Consider the following 25,426-nt stretch of genomic DNA (forward strand, 5'->3'; position numbering starts at 1 on the left):
AGGGAAAATACTTTCTTCTGTCGGCACCAGACTGCCCTGTCAATTGAGTTACAGCAAAATCTTCATCAAGTAGTTTCATTCTTTTTAAATGTAAATGTCTGCTCTCGGTTTAAGACTTAATTTCTAACATTTTGGAAACCTGACGAAAAGAAAAAAAAGAGTCAGTGACACGTACTGAAATACCATCGAGACATTTTATATACAATCTTTTTTGGTACATGGAAATATAAAACTCTATTTAGACAGAAACAGAGACATAAATACAAGCCAAAACAATTTGTTCATTATAAAACAAACATGAAATAGTTTGATAGCACTTTACTAAAGCCATACAGTTATGATGCATTACGATCATATCGGTCATGAAGTCTTTCGGAAATATTATTGCTATAGTAAACTATTTTATTGTTGAATATGTAATGATCTTTACATAGTGGCTAATGCGTTAACATAATAAGCGATAATGCATTTCAATCTGTATGACTTCACTGAAGTAATCCAGAAACAAGACAGGGGTCAATTCAGATTTCGGTAATGGAGTCTTTATATTAAAGAAGGCCAATGAAGATAACACTTAAATCCAGGGATGCAAACTCATCAGGGGAGAAAAAAGGTGACAGGGCGACGTGGAGGCGGGGGAGACCGGGGCAGCAGGTAAAAATGAATTCGTTTTTTGCTCTTTACAGCTGTTGCAACTGCTGTTTGATCAATTAAAAGACAGACATGACATTTAACCACAACTACTAACAGAAAAACTGTCGCAAGGTGATTCCAGTTCAGCTCGTGTCCTTTTCAGGGTGCTTGACATTTGCCTGCTTTTCAAGTGACATAATCAGGCTTCGGTAACGAGCGTTCAGTTCAACTACATCATGAGTAACATTGGTCCCTTTCAGCTAAATGTCTTCACCGTTTGTCTCGTGAATTTCTCACAAATCCCAGAGCATTGTTTGATTAAGTCGAGGCTACGGCCCTTTTAGCCTTGCCAATATAATTTTTGCAAACAAAGAAAAAACAGAGCAATCAAGGACTAATGGGAAGGAGCTCAACTTGTGTTGTAATTGTCGGGAAGAAGGTAACGTTACTGACGTCAAACAAATGGCTCTTGATCCCTAATTTTCCATATCATCAGTGCGGAGAGAGAGCGTTGTGTTTGCTGCTGTGTCAGGCGCAGTCCAACGAGACTCGTATAAACAACCACGCGATGTAATGTGAGCTCCTCGCAACAGGTCCTGACAGCTGAGTGGACTTGTTTTGATGAATGCAGCTCTCTCATGTGACAGAAGTACCACTGTCGTCAAGAAGGTTCTCAGCCTCCCCTGCTGAAAAGCGAGTTGTTTGCATCCCTGTCATCAATCATCAACTATAGCTCATTCATTGCGAGTTATTTCTCTCTTTTTTTGTTGGTTAATGTCTTTGTGCCAAAGTGTTGACAATGTGTTCTTGAACTTGAACCTTGAGGAGAACTCCCCCTTCCCGCTCTGAAGGAGTTAAGTGCGGTGAATTGAACCGTGTCCTGTTACATCAGTTTCTCTAAAGAGAGGGGGCTTGGCTTCTACAGGTGGCAGTGCTGTTGTTTAAGCGTTGGATTAGATTTTTTGGCACAGGAAATAGTAGAGAGTTTAACCAAGGAAACTAAACACACAAAACCACGAGATAAAAACCTCTATACTCTATAAGACAAGATCCGGTTAGCCTTTAAAACGTTAATTGTCGCTGAAGTACATTATTTACAGTCTCAGAAATTTGAGAGTTAACACTTTTTTACGATTTAGATGGACAAGAATTATGTCAAAATATAATTATTATAATATAATTGGGGGGAAATGTCTGGTGTTGCTATGTGTTGAGTATGGGCAGTGCATTTTCATTTGCATGGGACACTTATTCCATTATATATAAAGGTAAAAATTCAACACCAGGATGTGAAGAGAAAAGGTGGCAGTGCTGCTGGCTACCTGCAAATTTTTTTTTGATTATGTAAAGTACACTTTACAATGCAGGGCTGTGGCAGACGTTGGCATCTTTTTTTTTTTTGTACTACTAGTAATTGTCCAACTTCCTGAAACTTCTTCCAGTTAATGTATAGTCTAAATTACTACATCCGACCCCGGATAAGCGGTTGAAGACGATGATGATGAAATTACTACATAACTTATTCCTATAAGTTATGGATACAAAAATATGAGGTTCTCATTTTTTTTCCTCTGTAAAGGTTATGCATTGTCTACAGAGATGATACAAAGCAGATTCACTCTGGGTTTCAGTGGATGGTCTGCTGATATATATAAAAGAATATCAAGTGAAGTGGAATGTGTGAGAGCAAAAAAATGACTCAGTGGGCTGCTGAAAGCCCCTGCACATAAAAAGACTTTTCCTAGCATTGCTGTAGAATCCACTTGAACTCTGCTAACGGAAGCCCAGCGGTGAGTTAAGCTTCCTTGAATGTAAAAATCAGCCAATTTTTTTTTTACAGTGAAATTGCCAAATTTGAGCCACGGAAGCCGAAGCACGAAAGGCGTTGCAGGAGTCAAATTACAAGGTCAAGGGTCGGTCATGTCCAGGAAGTCTTTCTCAGGTGGCGGTCCGCCCCTGTACCAGCTACAGGTTGTGTCGGAGCGGCGGATGCAGGCGTACTGCCGAGCCTGCTCCCCATTAAGGCTGTTATCCAGCAGCCAGTCAGTCCACAAGCACTCGTTTTCTCCTGTAGACGCACACAGCACTGTGTAACAGGTGTTGATCTGAGGAGAGAAGAGTGTTTGATTTATTCCTTTACTCATGCACTCGTCTCATTTTTGTTCCCAAGGTCAGCCTCCCCTGTGCCCTGAATACAAGTTTTGCTGGAGTGAAAGCTAGGAAGAGATTTGATCAGTGTCTCTGTAGACATGAGCTTTGAATTTTGACAGAAAATAATCATCAGGTGAAAGTCTTTTGTTCCAAAATGGAAAAGAAAGTCTGAGACGGAGCGAGCGAAGAGAAGGCCCAGCTCGGTTGCTTTGCTTCTCAAGCCGACGCTCGTGTAGGCACCTCCAAGACAGACAAATGGGAAAAAGGGCTAACCCCTAAATATGTATGAAGAAAGATGGAACAGTCCTTACTCACTCTGCATTCACAGCCCATCTGGTATCTGTAGTTGAGATTCTTCTTCTGCGACAGTGATAAGTTGTCCCACGACTCCACCAGGTCACATTGGCCAATAGAAATCCTCCCATCACTCCACATACTCCCTGATCAGTGACATCACAACATCATACATGTTTAAGGGGGATTGTAATTTCGGCATTCTTGCTGATTACATGAGAAGACAGCGAGCGTGGCTCTCTCTTTTTTTTTTTAATAGATATTAAAAACAAAATATATGAAGTTCATTTGTGAGATTTAGAGTTGTTGCTAGGTGGATTTTGTTGCCTTTGGACAAGGCCAGACTAGCTGTTTTCCTCTATTTCCAGTCTAAGATAACCGGCCGCTGACTCTTAACAAGAAACCTAATAAGCATATTTCCCTAAATGCAGAACTGTTCCTTTAAAAGAGTCAATTGTGACAAGGAAATGTTCTGCTGCTACGTAACTATACCTGAGAGAAGATACCCTGCTTTATTGTTGGAGTCCAGTTTGACTCCACACAGTGAGGAGAAGACCGGAGTGTACACATACTGGATATCCTTGGCCTTGTCGAAACCTTTGAACATCTGAAAAACAAAGACATGCACATGGAGAAGAGAGTGAAGAGGTTCTGGTTTCAAGAAAAAGAGGGATGTACAATCCTGGTATAATCCTGATATAAACTGAATAGAGTCAACATGTGGCAGCAATGTGAGCATGAATAATGACGGGACTAGAACAGCTTCATCTGATATGAAATTATGTCCAAAATGTACATTTTGGATGTTGAGCAGATACTCGTATCAAGAGCAGCTCCTAATCCTGCTCAGTATTCGTCTTTATGGCGGCAGCATGAGGTCAAGCGGAGGCGCTCATTCGCACAAATTTGGTATTTCGTTTTGTGTTTGAATGCTGTCATCCATGGACATATTTCTGGGGGTCGCAACTGCTTGTTAGCGCAGCCACTTAGGATTTGTTTACTACTTTTCCTGACACATTTTATGCAGACAATAACCGCACATGCACACCAGCAGCATGAACAGTAAAAAATTATGCATTTTCTGCACCGCCTGCGGATTTTCACTGCTGCCCAGTGATCTCACCTTGATCATTTTGATTTCATACTGGATCATCTTCATGTATGGCGAGGAGCTGTTGCTAGGTGAAACGATCTTCTCTCCGGAGATCTTTGCCCTTATCACTGCCATGAGAGACGAAAAACCAAAGCACGAAGGATAAAAGATGAATTGAAATACTAAATGAATACAAGAGGCAAGATAAGAAGGTGATTTACATTCAAGAGACCATGGAAAACATCCTGATTTGTGTTATTGACTGCATAGATGGATATATGGATAGACAGACAGACAGTGCAGTAGTCCCTCTCAGTAGTGATAAAGGATGTGTCCCCCTCTCCCCTTAGTAAAATCAAAACCCACATGGAATAACAAGTAGGTCTTTGCAGCTTGCACACTCCCATTGTCTGACTTCACACACACACACACACACACACACACACACACTCAAGATATGCACACTTACTGAAGCCAAACCACGCTGGCACAGAAGTGACTCCACATTATTTTATCCCATACTGTAAATCAAACAGAACGGCAAAGCAGCGGGATAATTGGTCTGTGGTTCTCAACAGGAAAGTAACGTCATCTCATTTAGGGAGGAAATGTTCATTATAATCAAAATATTATCAACATTATAGGTCTCATCCATCCAACCCGCGGCATGCAGTCCACACAGTGCCAAATCAAACCTCAATATTATAGACTTCACTGCTTCGGATCTACTTTTTTTCCTTCCAACTGGCTAATGAAATCTGCTCTTTTGGACGTCGTGCATTACTCATAATGTCAACTGACAAACTAGTTCCACTCTAAAACATTTCCTTTAAACTAATAACACTGCTGTAGCTCAATAAATCAAACATAATTAAGATCACGCGACCATAGCTGCCTTTCAGATTGAGTCTCTCTGTTTTCCGTCTTGCAGTCAGACTGAAAATCGGAACAGCAGTGGCACAATGGCAGAATATTGCACTTATCAAGTACAAGGTTTTCACGAAGGAAGCGACAGAAAATTTCTAAACTGAAGTTTACAGATTGCAAATCCGTAGAGGAACACCGGCACAAATGTAATATACTAAAAGAGGAGGCGAGTAATTCAATTCGGCTTTTACCTTGAATCGGATGCAAAGAATATTCTAATCATTCAATACTGCATTATTATAATTTCCCCCAACTTCCACATTGTGTCTCTAAATCAGAGAAAACACTCCCCTGTAAATTTCGCCAGAGGGACATGGAAAAAAGACAGGGGGTTTTGCGAGTGACCTTTTGTAAAACCATGAAAGAAAAAGAAAAGCTACAGGATTAAAGAGAGAGAGGGAGAGAAAATGTGACCCAGCACCCCTCCTAACCCACTCACCCTCTCGTACAGCTAAGAAAACCACCCCCTTGTTTTTGCTTCTCGCTCATCACATAACTACACCACGGTTTTGTGTGCTGGTAAGAGGAGGAGGAGGAGCTCAGCGTGTTCTGTGAAATTGGTTCAGGAGAGGAGGGGGGGGGGGAGAGACTTTTTTTTCTTTCTTTGTTGAACGTGCAACAAGACGGAAAGGCAGGCCTACAAACAAACGTACACAGACAGGAAGTGAATGTGAACTTGTTTGTGTGGACCGGTGAAGTTTAGATGAGGTGAAGGAGAAACCACCTCGAGTCGTTTGAAAACCAAGAGCCAAAAACAGACAAAAGAGAAGAAAACTCCTGGCCCGTAACATGGGAAGTATAAAGAGTAGATGTAAAAGGTAATGAGCACATCACTGCTGTATAATAACTTGTCTGACCTCATGAGGACGCATCTGCCTGTAAACCACGCCCATGCAGATGTGACCTGAAAAATGTGAGCAATTTGTGTCAAGGATACATTTATGTATTTCCCGCAAAGTTGAATGATTGCATTAAATGGGATTTTTTTTTTTTTGTCGTGACTTCTTCCACCACTGGTTAATAGTGTTGTCATAGGGTGAACACCACGTTTACTATCGGCACATTCACACCAGTACACCCACTCCCTCAGCAGTTATCATTTCACTGAGTAGGACCATCATGCTCAATTCACAGAAATACTACCCTGCACCAACAAATCGCATGATTGCTCTCCTTGCCCTCTTTGCTCAGTTCGGCTCTTCCTTTGGCAAGAAGAAAAGTATCTTTAAGTGGATGAAGTTAAATAAGTTGCCCCACTTGAAGTCTTTCATTCTGGGCTGTATAATGGGTCTGAGTGACCTGTTAATGGGGAGTAAGACACCAAGGCATATCAGTGCTCTTTGTGAGGATCAAATGGTTGGCGGTCTGAGCATTGGCCATACGTCAATGCAACAGAAGTTGCTCTAGCCAATTGGCCAAGAATAGTCTTCTTCTTTTTGTTATTACATCAGATCAGTGGTTTTAATCATTTATTAATACAATGCTTTCTCTTGCCAGATGAAACTGAAAAATTCTGGGTTGGATCACGGTCCACACTTTTTGGACAGTTTAGTGCATTTTGACGACATTTATTCGAAGAGGTGACATGTGACAATTGAACTGTGAAGTTCGTCGTCTGTTTGTTGATTCTTCTGGCCCAGATTCTCTGAAATGTCCCCCCCCCCCCCCCCCACCGGGACATCTATTGAACTGGTCAGGCCAGTTTACCAACTCAATTCGACCGCTGCAGCTGTGTAGCGGACAGGAATCTGGACCGGCATGCCTGCAGGGGGAGAGTGGCCGTGCATCAGCCTCACGGCTACATAGTCCGAGAAATATTGCAAACTTGTACCATGAGAACTGATGTAGTAAGTAACTTCCCCCCTCCCAGATGAATCGGCACCCTTGTCATGCTCACAAAGCTGGACTGTCAGTGGGCTTTCACTCTGATATTGTTAGTATGCAGCCCATTAGGCCAAGCCTATAGACATGGAAATGAAGTAGGGAGAACTAGGGAAAGAAAGAGAGAGAGATGGATTAGGCTGTGTTGGCATGGCTTGGCCTCTGTCCAACACGCACACACTCACACACATGGACACGATGTCAAATACACGTACACGTCGAGGGAATCGTCCAAGGTTTGTCCAGATGGGATATTACTCAGATGTACGGCTTTATTTAAAGGGTTCGGCGACTCTGTCAACAACACTGTCAGGTCAACTGAAGGCCACCACCAGCTTGTCCTTATAAGACAACCAGGACGGTGTAGCCACCAATTCAAACGTTTCCGTTGATGAACCTATTCTAAATGAGGCATTTTCCTTATTTATTATTCATGGTTGCAGAAAGTTGCTTTCTTCCTGAAAAGTGACTGACTTTTGTGTCCAAGACGGCACTCAAACATTTAAATCTGAATACACCCTACACTTGCGGTCAATCGACCATATGCCAAGCTTCACCCCGTCTTAGTTACTCTCGCTACGCCTGTCAAGCTTCATGTCCTTGCACAGGACATGCAATTTACTATATACAGTATATATATTATTTAATAGTGGGAGATTTACCACTTGAAAGTGTTAGCAGCTTTTGAAGCAATGGGTTATTGATTTCACACAGAGGTAAACAAAAGCCAGGTTCGCTCTTTTAGCCAAGAACCATATGTTCACTGTAGAATAAAATATAATATAATATGATAATATATATCATATTATATAATATTTATTATATTCTAATATAATGTTTTTGTCTGGTTGACGCAAACGTTTTCTAAAATATGCACTTGGTGGCTTTACGTACAGTGTGCTATAAGAATGAAGAAGTAGAACTAATTAGCTATAATATTACAGCACACACGTCAATGGAAATTCTTTTTTTAAAGTTATTTTGTTGTGACGCTTGTTCGAATGCTTACTTGGACAAGTAACGGAGGATGTGATGGTTTTGAGATTTGTGTTTTATAGTTCATGTTTTTGAACCAGGCCCATGTTTCACTTTTAAGATTATAAGAGGAAAGGCGCTGAGGACGAGGACTATGTGTGTTATATAACGCTATCTCCGATAGTAGCATCCAAAATGGACTCCCATGCAGTGGGTAAATGTAACATAGTGGATGCTCAAGTCCCCTGCAAGGTTTTTTCTCGAATGTAACCTGTAACCAAGTGGCATACCCACCCTGACGTCACCCGTTGTTTTGCTTGGTTACAGAAAATTTGAACAATGAGAAACGACAATGGTGAGGGTTTTCTTTTCTTGGACCAACGATGAAGTTGAATGGTCACGGACTGTAAAAGTTTACAACGTTCTCCATTCACCACACTAGTTTGGACAGCGAGCGTGACCTAAGCAGCAGCAATGCGATGTTTAACTCAAATGTATTAGTGTGGATGTAGCCTTAGTTTTTGAAGGTTTTCTACATGATGTTGAATGGCATGAAACTGTTCTGGGTCTTCACATTAAAATACTTACGGTTATAAACTTTGAGAACTGGTTTAAGTCTGTTCTGGTTTAATAACCTACATCAGGACTGGACTCTGGCTTGTCTGAGAACCTCAAATTGTTTAGTCAGAGTAAACAGAATAATCACACTTACATTTCACTCATGGACGACACACTCGGCATGTGAAACTCTGTCCTAATAACATTGCCCCAAATAAGCCTACTCTCTTTGTGTTCCCATAACCCAGATCTAATTGGTGTTATGGAGGTTTTGAAAACAGGCCTCAGCTTCCATTTCATACTGACTGTTTTTTGAGAGACAGACCAATTAAAAAACAAGATTCAAATAAAAGCAATACCGTCCCCTACTTTCCCTCTCACTCACTCGCCTCTGCTTGAGTGTAACCTTTGACAGAAGCACATACTCCAGCTTTCCGCAGCCTGGAGCCAAGTACTCAGAGTCAGAGCAGAGTGTTGGTTTTGGCCTGTGCTTAGACAAGAAAGGAGTGGATGATGGGGGGGCGTCAGACAGAGAGACAGGCGGACACACAGACAGATAGAAAGTAGGCCCCGGGGCCACTTTGTGCCCTCGGTTTCTCTTTGGTTTGTTTTTATGTGGTTGAGTGCAAGACGACTCAAATATGAAACCACAAAAGCGGGATAAGAAGATATGAAGTCTACTGTACATAAATGAAGTGTGAGAAAAACAGGGGTGTATGTATTATTATTCTTTTCACTTTCGCTCTAGTAAAAAACATGTTTGAAATCATAGTAATCGATCATCATTCCACTAACTGCCCACCCCACTTCTCCTATATGTTTTCATAAAACTTTCTATTAATGTACAGTAAGTTGAAAAATCCACAATAATAAATCAGCTGCCACGAAAAGCCTCATCGATTAGTTAGTTGGAATTTACTCCCATTAGGTTGATCAGTGAGCCAAGCCTCCCATTTTGAAATCATCCCCCCCTTCTGATAATTATGAAATGCAACCGCTTTCACATTTAGTTTTAAATCTTAAGTGAGCCCAAATTAATTGACCTCCAGTCAATAACTTACCGATCTCAGCGCTGCAGAACAACTGCTGTGGGTGTGCTGGGTTGCAGCTACATCCTTCCACTGATTCCTTCATGCCTGCACCAAGCAGGAGGAGCATCCAGAGCCCCAGACACACACTCTGCTCCTGGGACATGGCCATGACGACTCGGGCTGCCTCTGACCACTCCACCGTTCGATGGACGCTCGGCAACCTCTTCTGATCCCGGGAAGATCCCCGGGAGGCAAATCAGCAAATCGGGCCAGCAGTCAGCGAGGGACGGAGGGAGGGAGGGAGGGGGTCCGATGAGACAGTAGAGTTGAAGTAGTAAGATGACCTCTGCTGAGCTGAAAGGCAGCTGTAGATAGAAATGTTTTCACGAATTAAAAAATATACCTCTGAATTCAAGCTGGAGAAAATAACTTGAAGGGAAGGCTACTGCGCTCTCTTGTCTCTCTCTCTCTCTCTCTCTCTCTCTCTCTCTCTCTCGTCTCTCTCTCTCTCTCTCGTCTCTCTCTCTCTCGTCTCTCTCTCTCTCTGTCTCCCTCCTTCTCTGTAGACAACACACAGAGAAACTTACAATAGTTGGATCCCCTCACACTCTGGTCTTGAATGCTGAGAGGGTCGCACACAGGGAGCCTCTTATGTACTCAACAATTTAGGGACAGCCTCCTCAAACGCAGAAAAGAAAACTACCATCCTCTGCCTCTTCCTCTGCCCCCGTTTGATGTCCTCCCTCTCCTCCCATAGGCTGCCGTTGGTGTATTCCCTAAGTCAGAGCTGTTTTGAAAATGGAATAACTTGGGGTTTTTTTTGCAGAATCAAATCGGCCGTGGAGCTTGTTTTTTGTTGTTGTTTTCAGATGAAGGTTGCGTGATCATCAGAGCAAAATCTTAGCAATAAATGCGAATGGTTCTAATAGTTACAGCTGATTTGTGCTCAGTTGTAAAGTACAAGTATTGCTGTGTTGGTGGGAAATGTAGCACTAAGAAGACATTTCCTAATTGAAACGCAAGGGCTAAAAGTCATTTATATTAAATATTCAGTAACAGTTGGATAAAAAAAATGTAGTTTTCAAGTTACCTATATTGTGCATTACATGGCATGGCTCACTGAAATAACTCAACATCTATTGGATGAATTGCCAATTGCAAAAATTGTATTATTATAATTATTTGGTCCCTATACCCAACTAACTTTGGTGATTCCCTGACTTTTTCTGTACTATATCTTGGCCTCTCAATGTATTGGCACAAAGTTTAGAGCGGGCATTCATGGTTCCCAGGATATCCTGTATTTAAGAAGTATTGTAATGACTTTAGAGATCCCCAGACTTGTTATTGAAATATCTTGACAGCAATTGGATTGGCAGTTGTTTTTTTTGATCTATCGAACAATCTATCAAAATCCTGTTTCAATCAAAGAATGTAATATCACAGTCTTAAAATCTCATGTTTGATAAAACAGCTGCCAGTTAAAGAAAATAAACTTTTTGAGGTGTCATTGTTTACATATGAGTGAAAAATGCAGTCATTCACTTACAGCCCTGCTAATGTTTTTTTAATGAATTCAAACATTTCTTGTCATTTTGTATTGTTCATCTTTAGTCATCGTTGAATTGTCATGTTCCTTTTCAGATTTCAACACCAAGCTTCCCAGTCGTGGTGAAGATCGGACATGCCCACTCTGGAATGGGGAAGGTAGAGTTGATTCCTTTACAACAATGCTCCTTTCATTTTACTGCTTATACCTAACCAGCTTTTAAATGCTACATTGATGCATTGTTAAAGTACGTGAAAAGTCTCATTTTCAAGCAGTTATTATGATCGAAGGATTCGAGCACCAGACTGTCTCCGTCTTGTTTAGATTAAACACAAATTCACACGATAGGAGAAAATGGCTGCATGAGTGGAGCCGACCCATCAGACGGTTGCATCATTTGACAAATTGCTGTGGGCAAGTGGTTTGAAATCTCTCTGTGGGCACAGAGATAATTGAAAAAGCTCCACCACGTCTGAGCCCACGGCGTTAGTGCTGCGCAATGCTTTCTCTGACATACGCCACGACCTGATATCCATTGTCCGTCTCTCTCCTCTAAATGGACTGCAGCACATCTCTTGATATTTTTTGCTTTGTGCTGTTATTGACTGGCAACTGTGTTAATACTTTCTGGGTGAAATGAGAGTGACGTGTTCATCCTCTTTCTATCTCTCCCCATCGATCCACCGCACATCATCCCCCTGAAATCCTCACTCTGATATCGTCCTTTCTCTGTGAAAAGAAATCTATTCTGTTCCTTTACTTTACGGATGAATAACAAGAGAAACAGTTTGAGAAAGACACACTCATTTCTGACAAAGGCACCAGTACAATGGTTTCCACTGTACTTTTTGAGGAGCGTGTCACTTCTAGGATGTTGGCAGTGACTACAGCAGACCCCGTCACAGCATGCTTTCATTTCTGCACCTCATAATGACCCAGATATTTGAAAACCCCGCACGTAACAATATGTAGACACTATCAGCACAAAATTCACTCAAGTTCAGCAGTCTATCGGCTGGTTTAACTCTTTATCTCTTTGTGCATATAATAATTTTAGGCCCAGTTCAAATCCAGAACTTCCTTACTGTGACAATGCCAACCACACTGCTCCACCATGCCTCCCAGAAGAAATACAGATTTAAAAAATATATATATATATTATAATTCCAGAAAATTACCCTTGGTTTGTAACTTGCTTTTGTCTGAAAACCAACTTATGACTTTTTTATCGTCAACGTTTTATAAGACACCTATGAAACATCAGAAAATGAACACAGGAAATGATTACTGAAAGAGGCGTATGTGCCACCGCAACGTTAAATAAACAATGTTCCCGCGCGTATTGTTCCTCTGTAGGTCAAAGTGGACAACGTGAGTGATTTTCTGGACATTGCGAGTGTGGTGGCCATCACTCAGACCTACTGCACCACAGAGCCATTCGTAGACGCCAAGTACGACATCAGGGTCCAGAAAATCGGCACCGACTACAAAGCATACATGTGAGTGTGTTAATCTTATTTGCTACCTGGGTTCAGGGGAAAGGGTCTCTTTTTGTCATCGTATATTGCATGTGCTCATTTGTTTACTAAACCAGCACCAGGGCAACAGTGATGTGCAGACATTTGCTTTAACAGAGTATAAATTGGACTGGAAATGTAACGTTTGCAGTTTAACAAAGCCATTGTTTTGATCTTCATGCTTTTTATTGTGTGTCAACCTTCATTAAACCTGTGTTACTCTCTGTAACAAAGACCATGTGGTAACTGGTCTAATTTTTCAGGATCCTATTCAACCGACTACAAAAGTTTTTGAGCTTCAGTTAGCGCTAAAACCATAACCCTGCTGCCACAAGGTTGTCTAGTTCTGCGTTTAATTTCCCGTATTTAGAATTTCTAAAAGGGAAAGGTGTCTGTAACAATTTCATGCACAATTTCCTCTCCTTGTCCAGGCGGACATCCATCTCTGGTAATTGGAAGAGCAACACCGGATCTGCCATGTTGGAACAAGTAGCCATGACTGACAAGTAAGCAATGCTTCCACATTAGTGATGCTGAGGCTGCCCTGGTGTCACAGTCACACATTTCTTCAAATAAAGAGCAGTTCACATGCGCAAACATGCACTATGCATTCATTTTTAATGTGCATATTGGTTTCCAGTAAACTTACACGTCTTCTTATCTTTGTGACAGGTTTAAACTGTGGGTTGATACCTGCTCAGAGATCTTTGGAGGGCTGGATATCTGTGCCGTCAAAGCCATCTGTGGCAAGGATGGTAATGACTACGTTACTGAGGTGAGAAAAACATAGAGAGGGGAGAGAGAGGGACAGGAGAAAAACTCAATAGAAATCGACCAAACAGTTTGCAGGGTATCATACTCTATTATCACTGCATTTTCTTGACTCCTACATTTTGTTTGAAGTCGTATGCCACATTGACATCAGCATTTGGGAGTTGTATATTACAAGAACACAAGGTCTATGAATCTTAAATTTAGCTCGTCTGGCCTAATTTGACATGCTGGGGCCTTAGGTTGTGTAGCTGGGAATAAACTGATTGAACTTAACCTGAATGCACATTGATAGTTCAACTATTCTCTATGACTATACTTACCACCTATCTCAGTGTTTGTTTGTTCATGTTTATGTATGTAATTTTTCTGAACAAACTTCTCCATCCGGGTCTTTTTCATCCTACCTTTCTCTGTCTTTCCAATATTTTTAGCATATCGGTTTCACAGTCATGACCACAACGGTTGTAAATTACACATTCAAGTGCTTTGCTGTAATAATACATTGCCTGAAAATCAAACGGTGAGATGTAGTGGTCATGTCACAGTCTGGAAAATATATAAATACTCAGCACTGAAAAAACTTATAGTACACGAGGATTGCATCAACGTCACAACATACACTGACACAGCACATGACACGATTTAAAAAAAAACCTTATTAGTCCCAAAACAGGAAAGGAAAAGGAAGATAAGCATCAGTAAAAAAAATAAAATGAGTAAACCTGCAATATAAGCATAAGGAAATATAAAAATAGGAGAAATATGATCATAAAATAAAAATGAAACTATCAATAACAATTATCATTGAACAGGATTGCCCATAGAAAGATATTGAGATTGGACAGACTAATAAATAGTTGACATTTTACATGAAATGATACCAGAGGGAATTAATGGTGCAGTGCAAACTATCACTGTGCAGTGGGTCAGATTCCCTACAGCTATCTCAGTTGTAGCTGTGGGCAACAGAAAGCCAGATCCAAATGCTGACACCATGACACAACTGGCAGAATTAAATCTAAAGCAGCATCTTGAGTGGACAGGTAGTCCAATCGCCCAGGGTCTTAACGTGTGACACGGGGCGATGGTGAGCTATGGTGAATTATAGAACTGTTGTTTCGTCCGTTCGTGTTATGGATGGATCGTGTTTCTTGATCCATCCATAAAGAGCGGCGATCGTGGCGAGTGCAAGGTTCGCAGAGGAATCGCTTTGTTTTCCATCTGCAAAGCCTAGTTCGGGCTTTTTGGACCAATTTTCCGCTTGCCGCCAACTTTTGGAACCCGCTGACAAAAGCCCCAGATCAGAGTTCCATCTACGTTCGATCGGCAGTCACCTATCGCTATGTGTGACTCGACTTTAAATGTTTCAACTTGAGCAAAGTATTAGCGTGAGGCGATGCCGCCGGTGCCAGTTAGCGTTGAGATCCTCTCGACGTCACTGACATGCACGTCCGACAGAGAACAGGCGGATATTTGCGGGTAGTGTTTACACTTGATACTCGCGTGAGTATGGAAATCCAATGGCACTTATTCAAATCCCCAAATCTGACTCACAGATGATGCATGCTGGGGGATCAGGGTGGCTCTCCTTCCAATGCCCCGGGGAACAAGTCAGCAGAGGTTGTGATGACATTCAGAAGGATAAAGGCACAGGATTAGAAGGTGCGGAAGCAAGTAGGAAACTAATCTACAAGGAAGTCAGCAGTAAACTAATTAAAAATGAAGTAACTGGGCAGGAACTTGGAGACTCAGGATCTACAGAGCTGGGAGTCATTTGGGCACAGGTTTGAGTGGGCAAAGAATTCCGCCTGCCCAGGGAGCATCTTGACAAAAAGACTGTGCTATAGAGACACAGACACAGATACAGAGCCACCTGGTGGTGTAGATCAACTCGCCCCCATCATCCGTGGATGATGAAAAAAAGCTTTTATGTAGATGTCCATCCATCCATCCATCCATCCATCGTCTACCGCTCTATCCATTTAAGGGTCGCGGGGGGGGGGGGGGGGGGGGGGGGGGGGCTGGAGCCAATCCCAGCTAACATTGGGCGAGAGGCGGGGTTCGCCCTGGACAGGTCGCCAGCCAATCGCAGGGCCACATACAGAGACAAACAACCATTCACTGTCACATTCACACCTATGGTCAATTTAGAGTTTCCAATTAACCTAACCTGCATGTCTTTGGACTGTGGGAGGAAGCCGGAGAACCCGGAGAAAATCCACACATACACGGGGAGAACATGCAAACTCCACACAGAAAGGCCCTGGTTGGTTTGATTCGAACCCAGAACCTTCTTGCTGTGAGGCGAAAGTGCTAACCACTACACCACCGTGCAGCCTTTATGTAAATGTTCGATTTTTAAATGGCTGAACATCTGATTGGTGAATGAAAGGATTTACACAATGAGCCTCAGGTGTCCTATCTGAATGCATGAGTTTATTATAACACAGATCTGTCGACAGAAAAGATTATCGTGTCTAGCCACGTCAAAAAAAGCTTGATGTACAACAGAAGCATCTCAGTATTAACAAGCGAGTATAAGTCATGTCAGGATTGTTGTTATCTTTTTGCGCGTGGGGACTGTCTCAAGGTTTGTCTTATCTCCGTGCCAGGGACAGGATGCCTCGTCCTCCTGACATTAAAACACCCTTGTCTAAAACATGCCTGCCAAGGCCTCAACAGCTCTCCAGTAAACTATCTTACATACGTCATACACAACATTAAAGGTATTAAAAAGATGCATGGAGTTACAAATTCCCTGATAATGAGTAAACGGACCAAGTGATACTGCACATTTGAATTAAAGTCTGCTTTGTTCGAAAGTCGATGAACAAGCTTACTTTTGGACATGAAGTTAAAACCGGTAAGCAGCTGTGATGGTACCGAAGCAGGATGCTGGGTGTATTCAGACTCGTAGGACAATGAAACACAGATCACTGCCACTGTTACTGAGTCGTGTGTGAGCTGGCAGTAAAGAGAAGTGAACCGAGGCACTGAAAAGTGAGGCATGACGAGGTTTGGAAAACTACATTATGATTACAAACCCCAGTGAGGGAGGAGGAAGAGGCGATGATACACTCACAAGACACTTTTCTAAACATCCCACACGAATTTTGATGGAGCCCGGCTGTCAGAATGAAATATTTAGTTGTTCCCTTGAAGGTGGGTTAGACACTTAAGTGGGAAAGATGTGAGAAAAAACATTTATCCCCGATGGGTCGTCTCCGCTGACAAAGTGTTTTCCTTTTTGTTGTTATAGCGATGCAGTAAAAGTGCTTTGGCATTTAAAACGGATGTCGATTGTTCTTTAAAATATATACCATCCTGTCCTGTTTAGCAGCAGCCTGGCTGCTACAACTGCGAAGACGTACGGGCAGAGAAGATAAAGATGATTGTCGTCTTTTAGAGCAGTTGCTCTCATTACCCAGGGGACGAGACTTTGAGACAGAAGGAGGTTTCCGCCTACCTCTTCCTTAATACTTGGTCTGTGCCCTGTTTGTCCAGGTGGTGGGTTCATCTATGCAGCTGATTGGCGATCACCAGGCAGAGGACCGCCAGCTCATCTCGGAGGTGGTGGTCACCAAGATGAACCAAGCGCTGGCTGCCAGGTCGTCCTCCGCTTCCCGCTCGCCTGCTCGCTCCCCTCAAGGCGGAAGGCCAACCACCGTGCAGCCCCAGCAGGTAGAAGCTGCAGGAAATGTTATGACGGGACAAACACCAGTTTGTGCATTTATATTTCAGCGTCTCAGATAAATATTAATATGAACACTTGCTCATACATCATTTTCCTTGAGAATAAATGGATGCTGGTATTGCTTAGAACATTGTAAAAGAGGTTTATGCCTCGAGGAAAATCATTTTGCTGTAACTTGTCCTAGTTCACAGCAGCTTCTTTACCATTTTACCCACGATGGCCTTCGTGTCCTACTCTCTCCTCTCCCCCTCAGACGGCTGCCCTGAAGGAAGGACTGGCAGATCCCAACAGGACCTCGGGCCAGCGCCCTCAACCCCAAGGTTGTCCGAACACTGTTGTCCATTCTAATACAAGTGCCGCTGCCGAAGGGCCGAAGCGTGTGTAGAGAACACGCGCGCCTGTGAACATGCCGGTGGGACAGTTCTCACTCAGAAATGAATTAACCGGTCATTGAAAAAATGTAAAAAGCCTTATTTATCAAACGAAGTACTGCCATTAGTGGAAAAACTCACAGGGAAACTGATGAAGGAATAGATGATGGTTTTGATCCAATTGATCTTTGTAGAATTTTGACACGTTCTTCGTGAAAGTTGAACAGTTTTCTGGAGAATTTCACAAAATAGCTGACGAAATAGTCATTTTTGAGAAATATACTTTTCGGAGAGTTAGGTTAGAGACGATCGATACCACTCTCTGCACAGTGAATATGAAGCTATCGCCAGCATCTGGTTAGCTGAGCTTAGCATAAAGACTGGATACTGTGGGAAACAGTTTGCCGAAAGGAAACACAATCTGATGACCAGCACTTTTAAAGTTGTATCTCTTTTTTCTTAATTCATACAAAGCTGAAGTGTTAAAAACGGCACGTTGTCATTTCATGCATGGATGTGATTATAAAACTGGTTGCCTGGCAACTTCACTGGGATGACAATCTGGCACCTGTCCACCCTTTCAAAAGAACAATATGTGAGTTTTTGTGCGAATCAAACAGAATCAGACCATAAAATGTGTAAAGTTGTAGTTTCATTGGTGCTCTGCAGGCAGATTGTCTTTTCAACTGTTTCTGCTCTTTGTGCTGAGCTAAGTTAACCAGCCGCTGACTGTGGCTTCACATTGACTGTGCAAAGATGAGAGTTGTTTCCACCCTCTCAACTAACTCTCGACAAGAATGGTAATGGAATTTCTCTGCGTCCTTATCTCTTGTTCCTCAATAACAATATTCACTATCATTGGCACAAAACTAATCCGCTGGTATCATGTGGGTTGTGGACAGTGAGGACTGCTGCCGTAGTCTGGGTCCGAGAAAAGAAAAAGGCCTCTGCGTGGTGACTTTAACCGCAGCCATCGCTTCAGTGTTTGCATGGTGCTGTTTGTGCTCGGGGCTGATGTGCTCAAACTAAATGTACTAAAAACGGTGCATAAGGTGGTAAATGAACAAAGCCATTATTCGTGGATTTGTCAGTGTGAGTGTGTGTGTGTGTGTTTGCATTTTTTTTTGTTGTTGTTTTTTTCATTTGCATGGATTTTAGTGCTAATGCCTGTTCTGCGTGTGCTGTTGTTCTAGAAATGTCAGCTTTGTATGTTTTGACAGGAATTGTTAGAGATTAACGTTAACGTGCCTTCGGTGTTGAGATGTGCAAAAAATGGGATTGCTGTTTAATTTATTTGAACCTAAATTTAAGTGCAGATCATTTAAAACACTGGGAACTATTTGGGGATGGTTTCAAACATGAGCTTATTTATAGATGGATGTTGTGCTTATTTTCCTGCCTTCTTAAAATGATCACCGTGTAAACTCAGTTTGTTCAGCTCAGTTTTGGTTCCTGTGGTTAAATACTTGTGCTTGTGCTTTTGAGTCCTTTGAGATCCTGTTCATTGTCGTGGTGCAAATCGGTTTATTGTGAAAAAAAGAAAGAAAAAAAATCCTTCCCTCTGTCAAGTAACAGAGCCAAGATCTGAATGTTTTGTGAATAACTGCTTAGTGTTGTGTTTTGTTTAAGATTGACTCTTATAGTTCTGTGTTATAATTCCTGAGAAACAAAGTGGCTTCATACACAATACATATTTTCTTCTGTACAAAGCCTGGTCACTTGTTTTAACGAAAACTTTCAAAGAAAAGAAGCATCTATTTTTCTTTCTCTGCACGATCACTCCTCATTTGCTTGGATCTAATCCACTGAGTTGATATTATTGATCTTCGTACATCGCTCAGCTACAAATACTATATGATCATCAATTTCAATCTTTCCCGGCTCATGTAAAGACATTTTGTCTAATGCAAACACAGGTCAAAGAAGTGAAATATCGGCCAACAAATACATTGAACATTGATAATTGAGCAAACTAACTCGGAGCAAACTAAAAGAACGTGCAATTAGGGGTTTGTATCCAAGCAAAATTTTTCCTGTGTCATCCTTTACAGATTATGTTTGTACAAATGGTATTTTCCTTTGATTTTTATGCGTCGTGAGTCCCAAGCAACTATTGGGACGCTTTATGACAAACTCTGATAAAACGTAAGACTCGTGGCCATTTAGCTGCTTGACAGCGGCGACTCTCTGAGAATGTCTGGGATGAATTTTCATGAAAGTCTTGTAGTGGTCATAACACTCAAATCTTAATGTATATAGACAATTGATTGACACACTTTCCAAGCTGTCTTCAAAGAAACCTTTTTAAAAAGTATAATTCACATACCCAACCATAATCCTACATCCAGGAAAGTGACACATTGGAAACTCATCCCTGACAAGTCATCTCCTACTCTGCATGGATGAACGCTTGTTTCTTTTGTGCCGCATGACAATTTGCTTCTAGTCTTTGGGCTGTTTTATGGCAATAATCTCTTTTAATTGTAATCATCTCTCCTTTTGTTTTTTTTCTGTCTTTCATCCCATCCCCTGCTCTCTCCTCCCGGCTCACTTACTGCCTCCTAACGGCCACACGAGTTGGCGAGCGTAGCGTGAAAAAGCAAACTAACACTCGGCATGATCGGCGAGTCTCCTAACTGTTGATCTGCCGCCCCCTGCTGGTCACTGCAGTACAAACGTTCAGAACCTGCTTTTTGCTTCAGTCTGTTCTTGACAGATGAGTTGGTGGGGGGGAGGGGGGGTATGAATGTGAGAGGGCGTTACGTCGACATTATCTGTATCATGTCCTGCTTTGGTCTGAGTGTGACGGATGCCTGGTTTTGTAACTGCTGCACTAAAACAACAGACGCTACATTTGAAAATAATAATACTTGTTTATTTATTGCTTTTCTTTTTTCTTTTTATGTGTTTGTATAGGTTTTGAACGATAATCTAACTTAACTGTCTTATTTCCATCTTTAAGGGGCACCAGTAAAATCAAAGAGTGTGGACCCATCATCAGAGCCCGCTAAGAGAGCCTCTGAACCAGTGCCAAAGCCTGACCAGGTCCAGAGACCCGGTCCAGGTCCAGCTCAGAGGTCGGCTCAGGCTCAGAAGCCAGGCCCAGTCCAAAAGGCTGCCTCGGTCACAAAACCTCCAGTGCCGAGGCCTCCGCCGATGACGAGAGCCCCGTCTGTTGCAAAGTCAGCCCCAGATTCTGCTTCCATCCCGGCCCCGGCCAGAGCTTCACCGTCATCCCCAGCGAAAGCAGCAGCAGCAGCAGCTCCAGGCTCTCCCCCAACCCGAGTGGCTGCAGCAGCAGCAGCAGCAGCTCCAGGCTCTCCCCCAACCCGAGTGGCAGCAGCAGCAGCAGCAGCAGCAGCAGCTCCAGGATCCCCTCCAGCCTCAGCTCCAGCCCCAGCCTCTCCCTCTCCCTCGGCTTCAGCTCCGACAACAGAGCAGCCCAAGCCCCAGCCGCAGGGCTCCCCGTCCGCAGCTCCTGGCAAACCAAAGGAGCTTCCCCCCAAACCCGCACCACCTGCAAAGCCCATCCCTCCCGTACGCAGGAATTCAAGGCCTCAGCTCCAGCCAAAGCCGCAGACCCCGCCTCCTCCCAAAGCTTCGCCCAAAGCCCAGCCCACTGCCCAAGCCCCGGCACCCGCTCCGGCCTCATTTGCGGCCTCGGCCCCTACCCCGGCACAAGTTCAGTCCCCGGCCGGAGCCAGCCAGTCCCCGCCTAATGTCCAGTCTCCCGCCAAGGCTCAGCCCCAGGCCAATCCGGCCTCTCCTTCTCCGAGCCCCGAGTCCGACCCGGCTGAGGCAGCCGCAGCCGCAGCCCCCGCTGAGGCCGAGGCCCCCGTGGAAGAACAGCCAGCCTCCCAGCAAAAGACCCATCCTCTGCTCAAGTAAGAGCCTCGTTATCAGTGCACTGGTGATAATGCGAAGACATGATGCTGTACAATGGGCCATACTTATTATACTGCTGCAGAGAGATCGTTTAACTTCACAACTCTTCATGTTTGTTAAGTGTTTTAATAATGTGACAGTCAAGTTGTAACGTTTCTCTAGGATTGTAATATTGTGTACGTGGCCTCTGACACATTTCCCTGTGTGTCTTTGCTCCTCACTTAGCCCCTCAGTAACTCTATTAATATTCACACCCCCCTCTTTCCCCTTTTCCCTTATACCTCTTTTATGTCATCATTCCTTTCCCCCCTCCTCACTCCCTTGTTCCCCCCACCTCTTTCTCTTCCCTCTTCCCTCTTCCCCTTCCCCAGTAAGTCCCAGTCCCTGACCAATGCCTTCAACGCTTTCAGCGACTCCTCTTTCTTCCGCGGCGTCTCGAGCTCCGGAGGCGACGGCCAAGAAGAGGCGAAGGCCGAGACCATTCGCAACCTCCGAAAGTCCTTCGCCAGCATTTTCTCTGACTAGACACCGCCGAAACCGTAGTCAGGCCCTGATTGATTGTGCCCCCCCGGCCCCCGCTCCCCATTTTACCTTTGGCCAGTGATGACTTGATTGACATTAAATGTGAACCAGTCTGAGATTAAAAATTGTGTGTTAACTGTACTGTATTCCCTCTCTGCCCCGGACGTCCAGTGAATGACGCTGTGCCACAGTAATTGGACTGAAGGAGTTACGTCATTGAAATGACTGGAAAATAACCAAATTTTTATTTTTTCCCAGAGTGCACCCAAGAAATTTTTCTGAAGTATATTAAAAAGTATATTATTATCAAGACTATAGGATGTACATACAGTATATATATATATATATATATATATATATATATATATATATATATATATATATATATACACACAGTGAATAAATATTAACATATATATAACTATAAATGGAGATAAGCCAATATTTGAAAAAAAACATTTCAGTTAGCTTTTGTCAGTGGCATAACTCTTTCATTTATACACATTTAAGAGAATATTTGATGGACCCCCCCCCCGCCCCAAACACACACACACACACAGTGAATTATATTTTGGTCAGTAAGTGGAAGTACGTCAGGTAAAGAGAAAAAACACACACTTCTTTAAAGATTTGTCTCTGGTGTAAATCCAACCATTGTGTCTCTCTGGTCCTCGGCTACTTGACTACTGGACTCGTCGTTGCTGCCCCCCCCCCCTTTTTATTTTGGTCTACAAACTCTGAAGTGTAGTGTCGTCTGAGGGAGTGTGAAATATGTGTGTGTGTGTGTGTTCATCTGTGTTCAGTTGTTGATGCATGGCTCCTCCCGAGTGGTTCTGTGTGACGTGTGGAGCAGGAGGGAGCTCTATCAGTTTTGGGGTTTCGCCCTCTGTTGCCTCTCTCTCCCTCTCTCCCTCTCTCTCTCTCTCTTTCTCTCGATGTTGTAGCCTTATTGTGAACAATCTACAGCGACGTTTGTTAGTTGTGCAGACCTGAGTCGATTACAGCTGGAAATCCATTCATTTACCTGATTCACTAAACGGCTGAAGGCTGAGATTGATCGCCGCTCTTGAGATGTTTTGGGCCAGACGGAGTAAAAAAAATCAATCCCAAACGGTAAATGAGTGCGTTTCGAACGGTAACTCAACAGTCTGTTGCTGTGACTGGTGATTTCTTGTTTCACCTCTGTGTAGATCTATCGACCGTAATTGTAATTTGTTGATTATTCTCATTAAAAAGACATTGAGACAGTAAGTGCAATAACACCTCGACGTGACTGTTGAGCACTGTCAACCTGTTCTGACTATAGATATCATTATACATACATACATACATACAGGACCTGTATATCTGTTCAATAGCTTATTCTTAACATTCCCTTTAAGGTTCCTTTCGGTGGCGACGCTCCAGGTTGCCTTCTACTGCCGTCAGATTTATACGCCATATCAAAGTGTCGGGTTTTTGGGATTGTAAGACTGAATTCAAGGCAACCTGGAAAAGAACCCAACCAAAACTTGACGGGTCATTTTCAGTTGCTGCATTTCAACTTCATATGTGTAGAAATGAAAATAAAACAAATAAATCAAAATCTCAACACTTTAGATCTGCATATCAACCTCCGCTTCTCCATCATTCGTACTATGTTGCAAGTAACTGATAACATATTGTATTTGTATGTATGAGCGTGTCATCTCAGGAGTTTATTTTTTGTAATATATTGACTGATTTATTTTTTTGAAGTTCCATATTTATGGTATAGTATATTCTCTGTTTTGTAGCGTGTTTCTATCCGTAATGCAATACTGCTTTGCATGATCTGGTGACCGATGATGTTTTGTTTCTGTTGGGTTTTTTTCTGTACAGATTCAAGTAAATAAAAATGTGGTTCCATCATTTCACTGATCAATGTTCATACCTGCGCTTGTTTTTTCGAGGGAGCGTTTTGCTTAAACAGGCTCGGCACCAATTTCACGCAGCAATTCATTTTCTCGTTGTTAGCTGAACTACAAAGCCGATTATGAAACTGTTGTATAATAACAATCTCTGGCTTTGGGGGAACATTGTAAGATTTGTGAAAAATAACAAGCCTTGCACAGGGAAAGCATGAACTCTGCTCCCGATGTAGTCATCTGCCCTTTTATTTGACTGCAGCAAATATTTAATTTAGCACCTGTCGTTTTAGTGGAGCAGACAGAAAACGGCCTCTGTGTTTTCACGCGCCTCCCTCCAGAGAATAAGGTCAATGACCCCTCAGCTTACTCTGCATTCTCGCTCAAGGCCACAGGATGCCTGGAAAAAATGTCTACAGAACCACAGGGCCATCAAGAAGGTTACATTCGGATATATCATTCATATGACAGGAGAGGTACCGAGATGACACGTTACATCTGACACAACAACAACAGCACAAAAAAGAAAGATCAGCCCTTCATGCCAGAGACTGTGTCGCAGATCTGTTTCTAAATTCAATTTCAACATTCAATTGTCTGGATCAAAGGTCATCAACACAATACTGGACACGTTCAGAAACACGCTGCCTCTTTTTTATGAAGAAGGGGTTGAAGTAGTTGTGCGGATCCAGCAGAGGGCGCTATACACACACGAGGAAATACTGTGCTGCATATCATGACTCATCTCTTCATCTGTAAAGCTTTTTAAATAAGACACAGCTACTGTATGACAACATACCAATACATTGATTTCAATATTGGCCATTGAACAATTGTCATTATCATTCCTAATGTAGGTGTTGATAGACAAGTTTGTATGTTGATAACGGTGATGATGATCATAATTTATATTGTTTGTACTTTTGTTTTCTTCTTCCTCTGACTCACAGCTCATCTCCCACATGGTCTTCATCAGCAACACACTTAAAATATACTGTAACACACATTCATACACAGTGATGTCTACAAACACACATCACATTTTATTCTCGTCAATCTTTTCATATTTTTCCTGTGAAATCATTTCATACACTTTGAAGTCAGGCAGCCTTTCAATAAGTTTCACTAAGAGTGCAACATATTTAACTTAAACTACATAATCTAACTCTGACATGTGACTTTCTTCATCATATAAACAGGCAAAAAAAGAGTGTGTGTGTAAATAGATGCAAAAGGAAGGTCTGTGTCAAAGTCAAGGCATTTTAATTTGGCATTACTTAAATTAATCCCAAATGTAAAAAGGTTCAAGAGATTTTAATACAGTCTGTAATTTTGCCATTGCAGATCAAGTGAAACACACAGATACACACTTTAAACACAATGTGTAGCAGCGAAGACGGCCCTCGGTCCACTGGACCACCGGTCAGTGGAGATCTGTGGGAACGTCTCCATCACACGGCTCGTAGGGACGTGGACGTGGGCGTGGGCGGCCAAACGCACCAAAGCGAGCCTTAACTAGCCAGAGCCTGTTTATCTTGGTGCTCATCCCAAACCTGCTGGAGCGCGGCTGAGATCGAGGGAGCGCGGCTGCACAGAGAATCATTTCACTGGTTAAAACGTCATTATGTCCAAATTTAGATCGTTAATCGGCCAATATATCTGAGGGCTCGAAGGGGAACTCGAGC

At 42.7% G+C, this 25,426-nt stretch overlaps 2 protein-coding genes across 4 annotated transcripts in view; one reads left to right on the forward strand and one right to left on the reverse strand.

Annotated features, from left to right (window-relative positions):
- Positions 1–23,754, forward strand: part of syn2b (synapsin IIb) — a 70,369-nt gene extending 46,615 nt beyond the window's left edge. The window contains exons 7-14 of the mRNA XM_035631679.2: positions 11,188–11,250; positions 12,449–12,591; positions 13,041–13,115; positions 13,282–13,384; positions 16,888–17,064; positions 17,331–17,397; positions 20,411–21,332; positions 21,705–23,754. Coding sequence (XP_035487572.2) covers positions 11,188–11,250; positions 12,449–12,591; positions 13,041–13,115; positions 13,282–13,384; positions 16,888–17,064; positions 17,331–17,397; positions 20,411–21,332; positions 21,705–21,858 — 1,704 coding nt within the window. The 3' untranslated portion in view covers positions 21,859–23,754. The remainder of the gene's footprint in view (positions 1–11,187; positions 11,251–12,448; positions 12,592–13,040; positions 13,116–13,281; positions 13,385–16,887; positions 17,065–17,330; positions 17,398–20,410; positions 21,333–21,704) is intronic.
- On the reverse strand, positions 176–10,236 carry LOC118309494 (metalloproteinase inhibitor 4-like). 3 transcript variants are annotated; one of them, XM_035631684.2, is made up of 6 exons: positions 10,131–10,236; positions 9,574–9,908; positions 4,202–4,299; positions 3,571–3,685; positions 3,100–3,224; positions 176–2,738 (listed from the first exon to the last, which is right to left on the reverse strand). In XM_035631684.2, exons 2-6 carry the CDS (start codon positions 9,710–9,712, stop codon positions 2,541–2,543), a joined length of 675 nt encoding a protein of 224 aa, XP_035487577.1. In that variant the 5' UTR covers positions 9,713–9,908; positions 10,131–10,236; the 3' UTR covers positions 176–2,540. The 3 variants fall into 3 exon arrangements, with proteins under 3 accessions (XP_035487577.1, XP_035487576.1, XP_035487578.1); XM_035631683.2 differs by lacking the exon at positions 10,131–10,236 and having other exon boundaries at positions 9,574–10,048; XM_035631685.2 differs by lacking the exon at positions 10,131–10,236 and having other exon boundaries at positions 2,533–2,738; positions 3,096–3,224; positions 9,574–10,052.
- Positions 23,755–25,426: the final 1,672 nt, after the last annotated feature.

Source organism: Scophthalmus maximus, chromosome 6 (genome assembly GCF_022379125.1).
Source record: "Scophthalmus maximus strain ysfricsl-2021 chromosome 6, ASM2237912v1, whole genome shotgun sequence".
Lineage (NCBI taxonomy): Eukaryota > Metazoa > Chordata > Actinopteri > Pleuronectiformes > Scophthalmidae > Scophthalmus > Scophthalmus maximus.

Bases quoted from the DNA above. Each gene is read 5' to 3' on its own strand.
- LOC118309494 (XM_035631684.2), bottom strand. From the start codon at position 9,712: ATGGCCATGTCCCAGGAGCAGAGTGTGTGTCTGGGGCTCTGGATGCTC. The intron at 4,300-9,573 runs GTAAGTTATTGA...CTCTCATGGCAG, and splicing joins GTTCTGCAGCGCTGAGATCG to TGATAAGGGCAAAGATCTCC. The intron at 2,739-3,099 runs GTGAGTAAGGAC...TTCTCTCCTCAG, and splicing joins AGATGGGCTGTGAATGCAGA to ATCAACACCTGTTACACAGT.